General features: G+C 44.2%; 1 protein-coding gene across 1 annotated transcript; it reads left to right on the top strand.

Moving 5' to 3' along the window:
* The first annotated feature begins 3,347 nt into the window (after nucleotides 1–3,347).
* Nucleotides 3,348–9,464, top strand: LOC103772261 (chloride intracellular channel protein 6-like). Its single transcript, XM_008939587.1, has 6 exons — nucleotides 3,348–3,410; nucleotides 4,569–4,678; nucleotides 5,127–5,252; nucleotides 6,464–6,570; nucleotides 7,459–7,640; nucleotides 9,040–9,464. The coding sequence occupies exons 1-6, from the start codon at nucleotides 3,348–3,350 to the stop codon at nucleotides 9,199–9,201; spliced, it is 750 nt and encodes a 249-aa protein (XP_008937835.1). The 3' UTR covers nucleotides 9,202–9,464.
* The last annotated feature ends 6,003 nt before the right edge of the window (nucleotides 9,465–15,467 follow it).

Raw genomic sequence — 15,467 nt, 5'->3', positions numbered from 1 at the left:
CATTAAGTAATGGCACATGATTATGGAGAGCTGTCGTAAGTCACTACTGTCACAATACACCTAGGGCTGTGGAGGCTCTGCATGAAAGCTTCCATGCAGGGCCTGACATTCTTCTCCTCTGCGGCAACGGCTGCCTTAATTGTTTGATTAATGAACTCATTAAATCCCAGTATTACTAGAAAAAGCATATTGACCTCCTGACCAATCACAACTAAAACGTAAATGCGGCTTATTCAAGACACTGGTTAGCCATCTATTTAAGCAGCAAAAGAGCATAAAACCCAGCTTTGTGCTTTAGGGATTTCACTTCACCCACTAGATCTGGATGTTAGGAGAATGTCACACAATTGCAGGTGGAGGCCTGCCTGCAGCAGTACCTACAATTACAGCAACATTTGCCTGGTTATTAAGATTATAACCGGTCTGGAAAAACAATCCTCCACTGAATCAACAGCAAGAGACTGCAGGTGACTCCACCGGAGTTAAGATTTCACCCTGCATCATCACCAGGCACAACAGTGTCATTAAGTTCGGTGCGTGTACTGAGCACAGCTCAAAGTTACACATCTCCGAAGGTGTTGTGGAGAAAAACACCAGGAGATGTTTCTCCCAGGCTGCAGTGCCCACCGCTGCACTCTTTTCTGGTTCTCTTATGGCTGCATGGTGTCTCTGCAAGGCAAGGTGTGGACACGCATTCTCACTTCTGTGCTTTGTTGGAAAGTACATCATCGTACAATAGTGGCGTACTTCAGCTATAGTTGTGTTGCTTGATACACAGCTATAGCGCTATTTCACTGCCCCAGCTCATGATTTTTGTGTGACTGGTGTCATCATGGCAAACCCTTTGTTTGGAAACTTGGAACAAACACCTTTGACATGTGTCATTGACATTTTTATGTCCAACAGGAACTGTAGCTCCACGGATTAGATGAGATGAGTTAAGAGGACAGAGTTGTCACCTGTAAGCCAAAATTCAAGAGGATTTACCTGAAAACATTTTAGGTAGATGTATTCACCATGTTTTCTGCAGCAGACCAAAATATCCACATTCTGGGCTTTCAGCAGATGTTATAGGAAACTGTAGTTAGTGTCTTTGAGCTGCCAGGTCAAAGCATGTCAAGGTCTGAATCAGATTTGGCGTTCAAGGTCTCGCAGTCGCTTCAGACGGCTGGTCACTGTTGCAGAAGGGAAAGGTTTAATCGCTGCTTGTGCTATTGTGTGGGCTACTATAATTTGCCTCCAGATCTGCAGAACTGAAGGAAACCTGGAGGTATCCACCACCAGCCCTGGCGTGGTGAATGTAGAGATTTCTCTTCCCTTCACCTCTCACCTAGAGCTCAAGCACCAGAGGACTGAATGACTTTCAGGTTCCTAAAGCTCAGTGTGGTTCACCAGCTTCCCAGTTTTCCCTACCTGAATAGCTGCTGCCTCCTTTATCATAGGACCTGAGCAGCCAGGGCTTTTGACTGAGTAGCTCCCAAAGATCTGCCTGTCATTCTTACTCCATGCACAGCAACCCTCAAGGACAAGGCCCCATCTTAGATTTTGGCATGTACTACACAGCCTGGATAGCATGGGCTTTTAGAATAGATTTATATTAACAAAGTGCACCAATGACAAGGAAACTGTTCAGAAGATTTTCTCCTTAGCCTGTGAGAAGGATCATGGCTGCATGAGAATCTCATGCAGACACATCCTAGTCTCTGTGAGTTTATTTTCTGCTCTAAAAGGCAAGTGCTGACCAGAACCACTGGAGACAGAAAAGCTGGGCAAACACTGCAGCACTTCACTAGAGACCATGGTACCTGCATTGCACAGAACACAGCTAAGAAAGAAGTACTCTATTAATGTCCCCTGTAGGCAGCATGGGAGGAGAGACAGCAGAGTACATGAAGGTCAAGTGCCTTTTGAACTTCATTGGCGTGTTTAACACCATCAGAACTAGTCCATAAAAGTAGTCAAAAAGTACCAAGTAATCAATCACCTCAGTTGTACACACCACTGCTATGATAAGTGACGCTTAATTGCCCATTTTATTCAATTCCACAGTGTTCAATTTTTTTTTTTTTTTTTTGTGAAAGACTGCTGGCAGAGTGAGAGACACAAAGTTAAAAGGCTGAGAGATTTGCTGTTTGTTGTGTTATCCATTGCAAAATAGAAAAGCGGTAGTAGATTTTCCTCCCAACTAGGTATGGACATTAAAAAGTTTCCACTTAGAAACAAGACATGGGTTGTTTCTGTACCATCTCCAGGGCTGCCAATCCCTCACCTTCCTGATTGCCTGTATGTCATTCCAGTTAAGGACAAACTGGGACCCAGTACTTTGGGTCCTAAAGTACTTTGTGCCTGTGTGTGTCATGGTAACACATCTGTCCTGACCTGGGTCTCTGACTCTACCTATGGATCTTTTCCCAGAAGAGCAGGCTGGGGCTGCTGCATCTGGCTTCCTGCAATGTACTGTCACCAAGGTGATGTGGGACAAGACAAAGCAACAGCCACGTTTCCTTTAGTGTTTCATGGCCAGCAGAAGATAGTAATCAATCAGGAAAAGTTCACCCTGCTGTCACTCTTGATCACATAGCTCTTCTTGATCACAGAGCTAACTATAGCAATCTGTTGCTGTAACATTATTTCTTTACTGACTTAGCTTAGTGATTGAAGTCCCTCTGTAGCAAACTGTTTAAGACACCAAAGCACAGGTTGGTACCAGGTTGGGCTGCTGTCCCCTCAGTGTCCCACTCAAGGAGATTCCCTGAGAGCTCATCTGAGGTGAACAGCTGGCTATTGGCAGCACAGCTGGTGTGAGGGAAGGGGGCTAGGAAGCAGTTGCAGCAGCATCTCCACTGCCAAAGAGTGAGGGGCAGCTGGAAGGGAGCTGGTGGAAGCCAACTCATAGCCAAATGTCCTCCAGACGTGGCACATCCGAAATGATGGCCCCTGGCTGCTACTTCTCTCAGTGCAGCCTGGCAGAGGGTGGGGGTGCCCATTGCTAGTGCCAGGGGGTCACAGTACCTCCCATTTCTTTGGGGGATGGGTGAAACTGGAAAGCAGTGCCCTGTGTAGGAGGAAAAATACAATAGTAGCTTTTGATCAGCTTTAATTTTTGCCACCTACGAAATGACTTTTCTAATGCAACAGTCCAGCTGTTTTAGCATTCCTAAAAGTTTTCATCCCCTGGCAGTGTTGAAGTCAGTAGGCTACTCTGCTTTTCACAACAAGAAAGCCAATGGTTGTCACAGTACCAGAGGCAAGAGAGTTATCAGGGGAGAATCCTTGGGGTTGATAGGGAGAATAAGACACTTTATCAAGCTGCAGGAGGTTTCCTCCTCATGCATCCCGCAAGTTCCATGGCAGAAACCTGCCTGCTCCAGACCAGGTGCCCATTTCCAGACATAGAGCTCTTTGTGAAGGTGAGTGTTGTAAAGCAATCCAATGTCAATGTTTCTTTATGGAGAACTTCATTTGATAGTGTTGAGGAAGGTGAAAGAGCAAGCAGAACTGGTTTCATTAATGTGTGTTGTTTGGTTATAAGGTCTGCAAACTTGGATGAACTAACCTGTTAACTAAGCAGATGCTACACCTGGTTTTTTTTTACTTCTGAACCCTTACATTTAATCTAAGTTTTAAAACTGCACTTTAGGAGAATCATAGGAAGGGCTTAAGAATTAGACCTCTGATCATTTCTAACTACATCGTGTGAAGTCTAACTTAACCAATAGCAACTATGCAAGACTCTGTGCCTCATTTTAACAAAGTGCAATACAAAGTATATTGTATTGCACAGAACAGTGCTTCTGTGGCTACGTGTATGATGAGTTGCACCTCTTGAGCATTACACTGATTTGTTTATGAAAACAAAAATGAAAGACCATCATTACAAGGGCACACAGAAAGAGAGCTTACGTGACTTGGATACAGCCATGCCTCTGTCTTAAAGTGGTATCCTTGGGTCTTTAATGAGGAGGGATTAGCCAGGGGGATGCAGCACTTGTGCTTCGTTAGTCCTCAGTTCAACAAAGCACGGAGATGAGTGGATTCAGCGGGAGCAAGGCTACCATTGAACCTCCCTCCTTCTCTAAGGCCCCCACAGTTGTTCAGTTTGAAATTCTTATTTGATTTATCTTGTTTATTCCCTTAAGTACTCCAGGCATTACATCTCAATTATGCTGGTAAATCTCTATTTGTTCCCTGTGATCATAACCTTATTTAACTTGTTTTAATCTTGCAGTGACTTAGGTAGATTTATGTCCACATAGACAAATGAGGTGGATACTATTTCCTTTGGAAGGACTGCTGTGATTTCAATTTTGTTTTCTGACTTACGGCAATATTCATTATGTGTTTTAATGAAAAACTATGTCCCCCAGATGACATGATTCTTTATCATATCTATGTGCATGTTTGGAGAAGGATATAAATAAACTTTGCATGAAAATATGTATTAGTAGAGATGAGTAGCATGCTACATGTACTCATTGAAGATCTGGTGTTTCTGCTTTGCTACTGCACCTGCTGTCAAAATTTGCTACTTTCATAGATGTATGTAAACCTTTTTTTTCTAATTGTAGGCTGGCAGTGATGGGGAAAGTATTGGAAATTGCCCATTCTCTCAGCGTCTCTTTATGATTCTGTGGCTAAAAGGTGTCATATTTAATGTCACAACCGTGGATTTGAAAAGGTGAGATTGTAACCACAGTTCTCTTCAGACCAACTTTTCCAAAATGGTGACTTTTAAGGGTGACTCTCTTCAGACAGACTTGAAATGCACACCGTGGCTTGGCATTATGTGGATTGGCATTATCTGGATGCCCGATTCCTCTTTCGGCTTCACTAGTGTAAAGTGGACTAACTCGGAAACAGTGGAGATTCCTATCTGCTTTGCAGTAGGTCTCTGTAACGTAACACGGAAGTTTCAGGGTTTTTTTTAAGCATTTCAGAGCACATTCAGATACAGGCTAGTGATTTTTCATACCACCAGTTGTGAGGTGGCTAACTTAAGTTTTACTTTGTAAGAAAGATGTAGAGCAGTTTGCTATTTTAAATGTGAAACAGTTTGTTGCAATGAAGTGTAGAAACTAGAAGTGTGGCTCCTGTTGTGATTAACCCCATCTCTTTCCTCCCATTAGAAAGCCTGCTGACCTGCAGAACCTTGCCCCAGGAACAAACCCGCCCTTCATGACATTTGATGGTGAAGTGAAAACCGATGTCAATAAGATTGAGGAGTTCTTGGAAGAAAAATTAGCACCGCCCCGGTACTGTGTTCCTGGCCACTCCTCTTGCTTTTAGCCCCCCACAACCCTTCACCAAACCCCCTCAGTTTCTGTGGGTCAGACCCTTGATGAGCTGCACGAGTCATAACTGCATGTGGGAGGCTTGGGGGGTGAGTGGGGGGCTGGTCTGGCTGCAGTGGTGGAGCTTGCAGGAAGGGGTAACTAGTGTGAAATAGTGCTGAAGCCTGGCACCGTGCATGGGGTGGCCCTGGTGTGGCCCCGAGACACTGGCTGCACTCCCCACTGCCGTCACCTTTGCCCTGAGCTCAGTGCTGTGCCACCACAGTCATGGCCAAGGCACAAAATGCACCCTGCTGCAGCAGGCATGTGCAGAAACCTGCGTGCCACTGCACAGACCTCGCTGGTTTTCCTCCACTCGTGTTTGTTTGAGGTTTCCATCTTCACACTGTACAAATAATTATGCTTACTGGGAGCAGGTAGTTGGAAGAAAATGGCAGTGAAGGCCTCCTGCACAGGACGCTTGCTGGGGCTCATTTTGAGTGGCCAGGTGGGCCCATCTTAAGACACAACAGGGTCTAGGTTTTGGACCTGTCCTTCCCTACCCCACCAACTCTTCCCACCTCGCCCCAAACCCTGCTGTCCCACCATCAGCAGTGTCACGTCCCCACCCACATACCTTCTCTACCCCAGGAGGGCAGCCCCCTCTGCAAACCTCCCTTCTCAAGCAGCTGAACCTGACTTACACTAGGTTAGCAGCTGCTCTCCTCCACTTTTCCCTTCCTACCTGCCCCTGGCAACAGCAGCTGCTGGACTGGCTGCTCTGAGCTTGCTCACACACAGTCCAGGTGAGGAGGCTGGTGGAACTTTCCTTCCACAGGCAGCAGCTAGTGGGAGGACTTTCCCTCCACCTCATTGTCACCTCCCTCCGCGCTCCACGCAGCCTCACCTCCAGTGGAGGAGGACTGGCAGAGGCATTGGGCTGTTTGGGAAGTGTTTGCAGTGTGAACAGTCGTTGTCTGTCTCCCTCAGAAAAAGGAGGTCATCCACATGGTTTAACTATGGTTTGAATTTGCACTTGCTAAGTGATTTTTATTTCAGGATGGTTCCCTTTGAGAGCCCTGTGTAGCCATATATTGTGACTCTGCAGTGCAAAAAATGTATATTAAATAATTAGTGGAGATGAAAATAAAGGCTAGTCATATAACTTCTTTTTGTTTCTTTTAACTCCTCAGGTATCCTAAACTTGCACCAAACCACCCCGAGTCTAATTCTGCAGGAAATGATGTGTTTGCAAAATTCTCTGCATTCATAAAGAACCCAAGAAAAGATGCTAATGAAAGTATGTGCTGTAGTCCTTTCATCATTTGTGACTTAGGTTAAATGGTGATTTTCCAGAGCATAAAGGCTGTGGAAATCTGCACCTATTCACTCTTATGTGAGGATTCTCAAAATTAGTTTATGCAGGTACTACTGTCAGCCTGGAAGCCCCCACTTACCTCCTCCTCATTTCTTCAGCTCTCAAGCCCATCACACTGCATCTTCCCAACAGCTCTGCTGAAAGTGCAGCAGTTTCTGCTCCATTTCTGTAAACAATGAAGGCTCTAGCCCCATGGCACATCTCCCTAGAGCAGGACCCTCACTACCACCATGCATTAACTCAGCCCTCAGCCATGTTCCCTTTGCTCTTCCCTTCTCCCCTCTCCGCAGTGGGACATGGGCACCACCAGCCCACTAAAACCCCAGCCAGCTTTTGCCAGCCCATGCTGCCCTGACCCTACTCCTGGGCGTCCAGCTGAAAGCACAGGACTTGTGGGCTGGTTTCCCATACAGCCCAAAGCAGCGTCCCCTTGGCTTGCTGTCGTGGCTCCCTGCCTTGCTCTCCTGCCTGTGTGCAGGCATTTGCCCTGTGGCTCCCGAAGTAAGTCATTGTGAAGGCAGATCCCCTCTTCAGGGCTGCTCTGCAAAAGCACACTGCAGAGGTGTTTGAGGAGCCATTTCTGGTAACACAGCCCCAGTCTGGTTTTTCTCAGAACCCCCTTTAGCTACTTAGAGCTCTTATCCCAGCATTAAGTTTTAAGCTTGGGATAAAGGAATTGCAGGAGTTGGCATGGCCGAGTGTCTGCAAGCTGGGTTGGTGCCAGGAGACAGGATGCAGGAGTCACCTTTTGCCTGGTGTCAGAGAGACCTTGGTACAGGCTTGAATGACCTTTTTATTGTCTTAACCTAGATTTGGAAAAATCTTTGCTTAAAGCTCTGAGGAAGCTGGACAACTACTTAAATAGCCCCTTGCCTGATGAAATTGATGCTTACAGCACCGAGGAGATCACTGTTTCCAGCCGGAAATTCCTGGATGGAGATGAGCTCACCTTAGCGGATTGCAACCTCCTACCAAAGCTCCATATAATCAAGGTTTGCATTTACTTTTTAGCTTCCTGAAGAGAAGGGCAGCGCAGAGGCTGAAGTCCTTTTCTAAAAGGCAGAGGAATCCTTTATCTATTCTGAGGCCACACAGTCGCTGTGCAGGGACACTGACTACTAATGCACAAGGCCATTTCATTACAGCACATCTAGGCAGGTCCTCACACTGATGACTCTGGAGCTAGAATATCTGGTTTCATATTTGGGCTGTGACTGCACTCGCCACGCCTCCCACCAGTATGAAATGAGTGCCATATTCAGTGCTATAGAGAATTGTTATAATATGCGTTTTGTATGCAAAGCACATGAGAAGATGGACCGGTAAGACTAAATTATTTTGTCCATGCCAATTCAAGAAGCCGGGAAAAGCTGAAATTTGAACCTGCCTCTCGCACCTTTAATCCAAACCTCTTCCTTTGCTGGATATCACCACCAGTACTGATAAGTCTGGCAAAGCAGCCACTACCCACTGCCTTCCGGTCAAGGCTCCCAGCCTCTTCTTGCAAGGCTGGGGAGCATCCACGCACACATAACAGTCCTGGTGACTGAGATGTCTGGGTGTCATCACAGCCTGTCCCCGGGCTACTCTGGAGCCAAACAGGCTCTGGAAGAGAAATGGACACACTGGAAATGAATTTGTTTTCAAATAAACAAGGTCCCTTCAGAAAGTTTCCTTTCTGGCCACTATTTTGTCAGAGGAAGAGGATTGAATTGCTTTTTCTCCACAAGTGAAAACTTTCCTCAGAGGTGTCCTGGTTGAACCTATCCTGGAGAGCAGCAGGGGAAGGAGCCCATGCCCACGCCCATGCCCAGCTCAGGCACAGCAAAGCTCAAGAGGTAGCAAGGGCCAACAAAGCCAACACAGGGAGAATCACCTTATGTCAGGTGAATGTCTGAAGGATGATGGAGGATGAACATCCCATTATCCTTGCTAGCCAGCAGGGAAGCATTAGGTATTGGCCCTTAGTTGTTTTTGCTAGCCATTTGAAATTTAGTATTTTAATTAAATTCTTCCTTTCTGTTTCAGCAAAAGTATCCAAGTATGGGCCAGTTTATTTCTGTAAGATTATTCTGTTAATTCTGGTTTATGCTCGTTCCTTTGCTGGTTTAAGCTGTATCTGTTCCAGGTATAGTCTACTGGTCCACATAGCTCTGCATAGCTCTAGAAGAATATTTATCCCAGATAAATCCTCTTAAGTGAGTTAGCTTGTTAGCTAGCTTTCTTCATCCCATGTCTTCTCTTTTTCTTGTTTTTCCCTGTCCTTTCCCCTTACGTTGCATATGAGAGACTTACACATTGAAAATTAAGGACGTGCATAAAGAATACATTTGGGTTTTTTTTTCCAGATCATGTGTGTAATGATATTTCTCTTCTTTCTTTCAATGAAAGGTTGTTGCAAAAAAATATAGAAATTTTGATTTTCCACCTGAAATGACAGGGATTTCAAGATACTTGAACAATGCATATGCAAGAGATGAATTCACAAACACTTGTCCTGCTGATCAAGAAATTGAGTATGCTTATTTGGATGTTGCAAAGAGAATGAAATAACCAGAAGATGCCTCCATTCTTTCTTGCTTCTGAGATTTAGATGGAAAAAGAGCCAAGATGGAAAAAAAGAAAAACCCAGCGTACATTTTGCAGTGTAATTTGAATTTCTGCTATTGGCCAATCCTTCTTTTATAATGATTGTAGCATTATTTGCTCATTCTTAAATTATGTATATGTACGTTTGTGTGTCTGTACGGATGCCTGCACACATGAATGTCTGTTGTGCATTCCAAGTTAGAGGGATCAGTCAATATTGAAGCATTCTCCGAAGTTAGGGAAACAGTGTAGGTCACACAATTATAGCAATATTACAGACTAGTGACTTATGATAAATTTCTGAATTTTGAGAAGAAATAGCCCTGTTTCTAACACACATTCAAGCTGTCATTATTGCTGCCTCTGATCTCTGTTTCACAGTTGTTGCCAAACTTCACAGTTACTGTGAGGGTTTCTGTCTGCTTCTCTGCAAGCCTTGCAGGGCCATAAGCCAGCAGCTGGTGCCCATGCAGCACCCTGGTTAACCTGGGAGAGAGGCCAGCCTGTAGGTGGGACCACACCTTACATCCCAGAAGCCCTCTCCTCTGTGCTAGAGACCTGCAGGGCAGGTCAGTGAAGAACAACTCCTTTTCACAGTGTGTGAGTTTTCTTTCATATTAAAAAATGAATACATACATTAAAGTTCCTGCATTCTCCTTCTCAGGGATGCATAACCCATCAAACTTCCCTCCTAATGTTCCCAAATTGAGGAACACAGCCTGTTGCTGGCCTATAGACTATCTGATAATAGTTATTTGACAAGGGAGGGGGAGACTTGGTTGTCAGTGTAGACAGAAGAAATGGGTAAACTTATCTCCTCAGCTACTGATGTAGGATTTCTTTGTCATCCTCCCATGACTCTCATTTGGTTTTTGAAAGCAAAGTGGAGGAGACACTCTAACAAAGAAACAGTCCTTCTATACTTCTTTTTCTGAGTTGAGGTCCAGCATATTGGCTTTCCCAGGGCAGCTGTTAGGACTTCATGGCTGAGAGCTTTAAAGCTGATCAGACAGGTATCTATCAGGAACAACCTGACAGACCTACGTCCTGCCTTAGGCAGGGGATGGATTAAATGAATCCCTCCAGCCTTGCATGAGCCTGTGTTCAAGGCAGTCAGTACTGGTGAGAAACACCAGGCATGAGGAAGTGCACTATTAGAGATGTATGGAGTGTGAAAAGTCCTGTCCACAGCTGCTCTCTGCTGAGCAGGCCCTCAGCAAGCACACAGGAGTAGCGGGTGCAATGCTTTAGTCATAGGGTCACCTGGAAGCTTCTTCTGATGGATTTTGCCTGTGTGTACAAAAGAGATGTGAAAATGGCTAAAAACAGCCTTTACAGCACTTATATCCACAAAAAGACTCTTACAGACTAGTCATTCGTCCTTGCCCATGTCAAATATATGCTTGCTTTCTAACAAAGCATTAGTTGAAGGTAGTAGTGTCAGATATATTGTGGCTGCAGTGTCTTCATCTTACACACTACACAGCTCTGATGCAAATGTGCTATCATCACAGTTATTTGTAAACGATGTTAAGTGTGCAGTTTTAGTTTGCCTTTAGAGAACAGTCACAATGCCTTTCCCTTCCCACACTCTCAACTGTGGAGTCTTGTTTTGGGTTGATAGCTGAGCAGTCACCCTTCCTACACTACTAACGATTACTTTGTGTTTTCAAATGCATACATATATATATAAAATATATTACAAAATGAAATCTGTATACTCTTTTCTTATGCCTTACAAATTTAAATAGAAACTATACAAATTCATAAGTAATTTGAACAGTGTTCTGTCTTTATTTCCGTAGTAACTTCCCGGTAAGCTGTATTGCAACAGTGGTCTAGATTTTAAGGAATATAATGCAAAATTTAACCCAAATTTCATCTGTTTTGGAGGAATCATGTATATCACAGTTACCTGCAGTGAGATCTTGGGAACAATACATCCTGGCTGTGCTCATTACTGATGAATAAAGACCAAAGGGCCAGCATGTAATCCTTGACCACTGAAGTGTCTAGCACAAACTGTCCCACATCCACGCTGGTTTGGGGCTGGCCACATTTGTAACTCTTTGGTCTTGGGGAAATCCACTTGGGATCATCCAAAACAGCCAGGGACTGCCCACATCACTTGGCAGCTCTTGCAGCAATTAAAATGCGTGAGGCAGCTCCTGGTCCTCTTAGTTCTTACCATAAATACAGTTACGGCTGTTATCAATCAGTAACAGAGAGCCTAGGCCATTCTCTGGCCCCGACAGCAGGTAGCAATTTGTGGTTCACATCCATACAGCTCTTTTCTGCCTCCTGGAAACAGGGTGGCCATCCTGGTTATGAGGAACAGTACCTGTCTCCAAATCATGACTGGATGTTGATGAGAGCGATGCTTTTTGGCACAGGCCAGTGTACTGTGACAGAAATCTTGAGGGCGGTGAACATGATTGAAAATGTGCGTGCAAAAGCATTAGATGAAACAAAAACAAGGGTTAAAGAAATAAAAAGGTTACTTGCTACAGGGCACTGCAGAATTAAATTCATTCAAAGACCTGACAGCAAGTGGGCAAAGAACTGAAGCCTCAAGCTAAGGTAAACAGATGAGGAGGGACAGGAGAGGTACCATAAAACATCCTGATAAAGAAAACAACAAGAAGCAGGAATCTTGCCTTTCACTTAAAAATCCTGACATCCCTAGGGGGTATAAAAGGAACATCCAGAAAAGAGTTTGTTTTTAGGAGCTAAGAACACAGGAGCTGTGCCAGGCCCTGACAACTGGTGTCGCCTCACAGACTGGCTGGTTGAGTGCCTGGGTGCAGATGACCCAGGGGACACTGAAAGCGTGTGAAATAAGTGTCATTTAGAATAAGTACTACCCTTTTATTCCATAAGGTCCCACACTGTCCCCTGGACCCACATTAACAACCAGCCCGTGGTTTCGCCCTGCCTGCTCTCCAAACCCAAACTCAGCACCTGCAGCTGTGGCTGTGGCTGGCTGCACCTGGTGTGCCCAGGCTCAGCAGCAGCCCATCACCATTCATCCTTACTGAGAAGGAGTCACAAGACAAGAGCCACATCTGCCTGAAATAACACACTGGTTTGTTTTATGAGCATGTTTACAGACACTGCAAAACTTCCTTTTGCCTCCAGACCACCCATTTAACCTCCCCTGCCCTGTCCTTTTTCTAATGCTTCATCAGAATCACGTCTGCACATCCAGTACTGTCAAATGAAGAGAAAAATAAGACTAAGACACTCAGCAGAGGAGGTTTTTTCCTTAAAATCTGACATTGCTTGAAAGGATATTTGACTAAAAGCTTGTGCCCACTAATAGTTTTGAAACCTGATGTTTTGTGGTTTCCTTCCTTCTTTTACTCACACAAAGGAAGTTGATGGCTCCAACCCTCCACAATGGATTTTTAGGTGCACATGATGCTATCTAAACCAGTACATTATGGTTGGTGTTTGCATATTTCCGGCAACACAAGGAGGATATTTGGGTAGAGAAGTCACAGAAATGACCCAAAGTATCAGAAAACTGCAGTCACTTCATTTGTCCTGGTATGGGGTGAGCTACAGAGTCCACACAATCCCACAGTAAATGAATCTGTATCTTCCAAAAACTTTGAGTGTCTCAGTCTGGCCCTTCTTAAAACACATTATTTAAAGAAAATACCTTCGTCCACATTTGAATTATTCTATTTTTGAATGACCATTGAAAGATTTTTTTTAAGCAACTTACTGGAGAACAAATGAGATGCAAGTGACTGTGTTAACAGTATCACCAGCTGTCTGAGTGGCCTGGACATGCAACGAGATGTAATATCTAGACACAGATTTGTAGTTCTTGAACCTATGCCAGGACAGAGATCATGTTCCATTATTTAAAGGCATGTTTGTGGAGATAGAGCTACTGCTTTCCAAATGCTTATTAGCACAACTAGTCATCTGTGTGGTGCTACTTTTTTTAAGAAAAAATGGTTTTATCATAATTTTAAACAGTTTTGTACATGTCCCTTTTAAACACCTATTATATGCAAAGCAAATATGGTCAGTTACTTCATGAATTGCTCTTCAGCCACTCGTGCAGAAAACTCTTCAAAGTATGAAGCTTTCTTTCTCAGCTTCAGTATCTTAGTCTTCAGCACGAGCTGTCAACTCGAAGGTTAAACACTATTTGTGCTCAGTGCAGTATTTCCAAAGCAAGCTGAAGTAAAAACAAACGCAGGGTAATTAACCATAACATTTTCCTCAACGCATTTTTTAAATAGCTTCAAAGCAATGAAAAGCTAAACCTCATGAAAGCAAGTTAGTATTCCTCATCCATATCAACATGCTATTTATTTGAGTATAAGCAAATACCTGAACTTCCCAAGCCCCTTAAAACTTGTTGAAGTTTAGTGTAAAAGCCATTTTTCCCCTAAGTTAATAGGAAGGTTATTTCTAAGCTGTCAGAACCAACAGCTATCAGAATCATCTGCTGAAGTGTGGCATCATTGAAAGTTCAAGTGAATAGAAACAATCCACAGCATAGTAGAGCCTTGACTAGGTTAGCAAACATTCCTCTCAACCAGCCACTCCAAGTGCTGATGTTGCCCAATCACTGCCAGCCCTCCATGGACACTTAAAAGCTACTTAAATTTTCTTAGTGATTCTGTGCACACTCACTGTGACTATACTGACCATGCATAGGAGCTCTGCCCTACACACTGAATTTCCTGGTGAGAGATCCTGAGCACCTGCCAGGGCTGGGAGAGCAGAGCTTTGCCACAAGGCAGCCTTAGCTGGCATTATATCCCTGAACTCCTCTTACTTGTCGCATGTGACAAAGAGCCAAAGGCAGGCCCTCCTCGTGAGCAATGGGGTGAAGCAGGCTGTTTGCAAATGCATGGCTCAGACTAGCATTCAGTTTTCCTTCCCTAGCAAACTGGAAAGAATTGAAGGAGCAAGGGTTTTTTTCCAGATCCTCGTCTAAATTGGGCTCCTGTTGATTAAGATGTTTTTATTGATGAGCAGAATGCAAACAGAAAAATCTCTTCTGGAAATCAACTAAGGGAAACAAGAGTCTAGTTTCAAAATTTGAGAATTGTTCAACTTTTTTATTAAATCAAACCAATGAACTGAAATAAAAATAAATGTTCCTTTTCAAAAAAACTGAGAGCATATGTTTTTCTTTGGTTTCTTCCTTGTATCTTTCCCTTCCCTTTTATTTTAGTTTTCCAGTGATGACAGGGCAAAGTGAGAGGTAGAAGTGCTGAAGAAGAAAAGACCTTGGTTTTCAACTCAAAATTAAAAAGTAAAACAAGACCTAAACTAACCCTGTATCTTCTTTTGTTGAAAAATATGGGAAAAGTTGCTTTCATCCAACTTCTTGTTCTTTATTTTAAACACATTATGTTCAGCACCAAGCTACTAGAAGTTTCACTCCTCTCAGGTGATCTGCAGTAAAGACAAGGAGTCTGTGGAGATGAAAACTCTGCTGCTCTTTTGTCTATAGGAATAATCCCAGACCAGATCTTCCAGCTCACGCCATTGTAGGCCACTGAGTGGTAAGTTGCTTCGGGTAGTGAAGCCATGCTCACGTAAGAGGCTACAAGGACTCCTACCACACACAGGGGCAAGGAGGATGCTGCAGGTCAGATAGCCCAACAGAGTGTGCAGGCTCTGAGTACCTCATGTGTAACTGCACTGTAGCAGATAGAGTGTTACAAGCCCCTCTGTGCCTAAGGATGCCTGAGCTAACAGGCTGGAAGGCAATAAAGATGTGTCCATACACTAAGAGTATTTGTTATAATACCTTGTGATGTGTGTATAAAGTCTTGCCATTGCATTAGTGCAAGTCTTCCTGAAGGTTGCTCCTCTGCTGGTATTGGTAAAATCTCTGATAGAGCTCCCATCACTGTGGATGTAACTTGAGCTAAACTTGAAGGCCTCTCCCTCCTCCCTCCCTCCCCCACCTCTTTCTAGCTGAAGCCTGTGCCTTGGGAAATATGGTAGCAAAGGCACACCCAGACAACCACATCAATGAACAGATAAAATAGGCAGCCTGCTGACCCACCGATGCTGCAGACGTGATAGCCACTATAGCAGCTAACCATGTTCTCGCATCCTCACAAAGACAATTAGTCACCTTGGCTCTACAGGCCTGTGTGACAGCACTCTAACCTGCTCCAGCTGTCCAAAGTGCCTAAGTTACCCTGCTTTTCTTCAGCATGACAATGCTCTGTCCAGGTTAGAGTACC

The sequence above is a fragment of the Merops nubicus genome, unplaced genomic scaffold (genome assembly GCF_000691845.1).
Source record: "Merops nubicus isolate BGI_N331 unplaced genomic scaffold, ASM69184v1 scaffold12684, whole genome shotgun sequence".
NCBI lineage: Eukaryota > Metazoa > Chordata > Aves > Coraciiformes > Meropidae > Merops > Merops nubicus.
This window is presented reverse-complemented; position numbering and strand designations above follow the sequence as displayed.

Coding starts and splice junctions, on each gene's coding strand:
- LOC103772261 (XM_008939587.1), top strand. CDS start 3,348: ATGGCAGAAACCTGCCTGCTCCAGACCAGGTGCCCATTTCCAGACATA. Junction 5,253..6,463: donor GAAAAATTAGCACCGCCCCG/GTACTGTGTTCC, acceptor TTAACTCCTCAG/GTATCCTAAACTTGCACCAA. Junction 7,641..9,039: donor CAAAGCTCCATATAATCAAG/GTTTGCATTTAC, acceptor TTTCAATGAAAG/GTTGTTGCAAAAAAATATAG.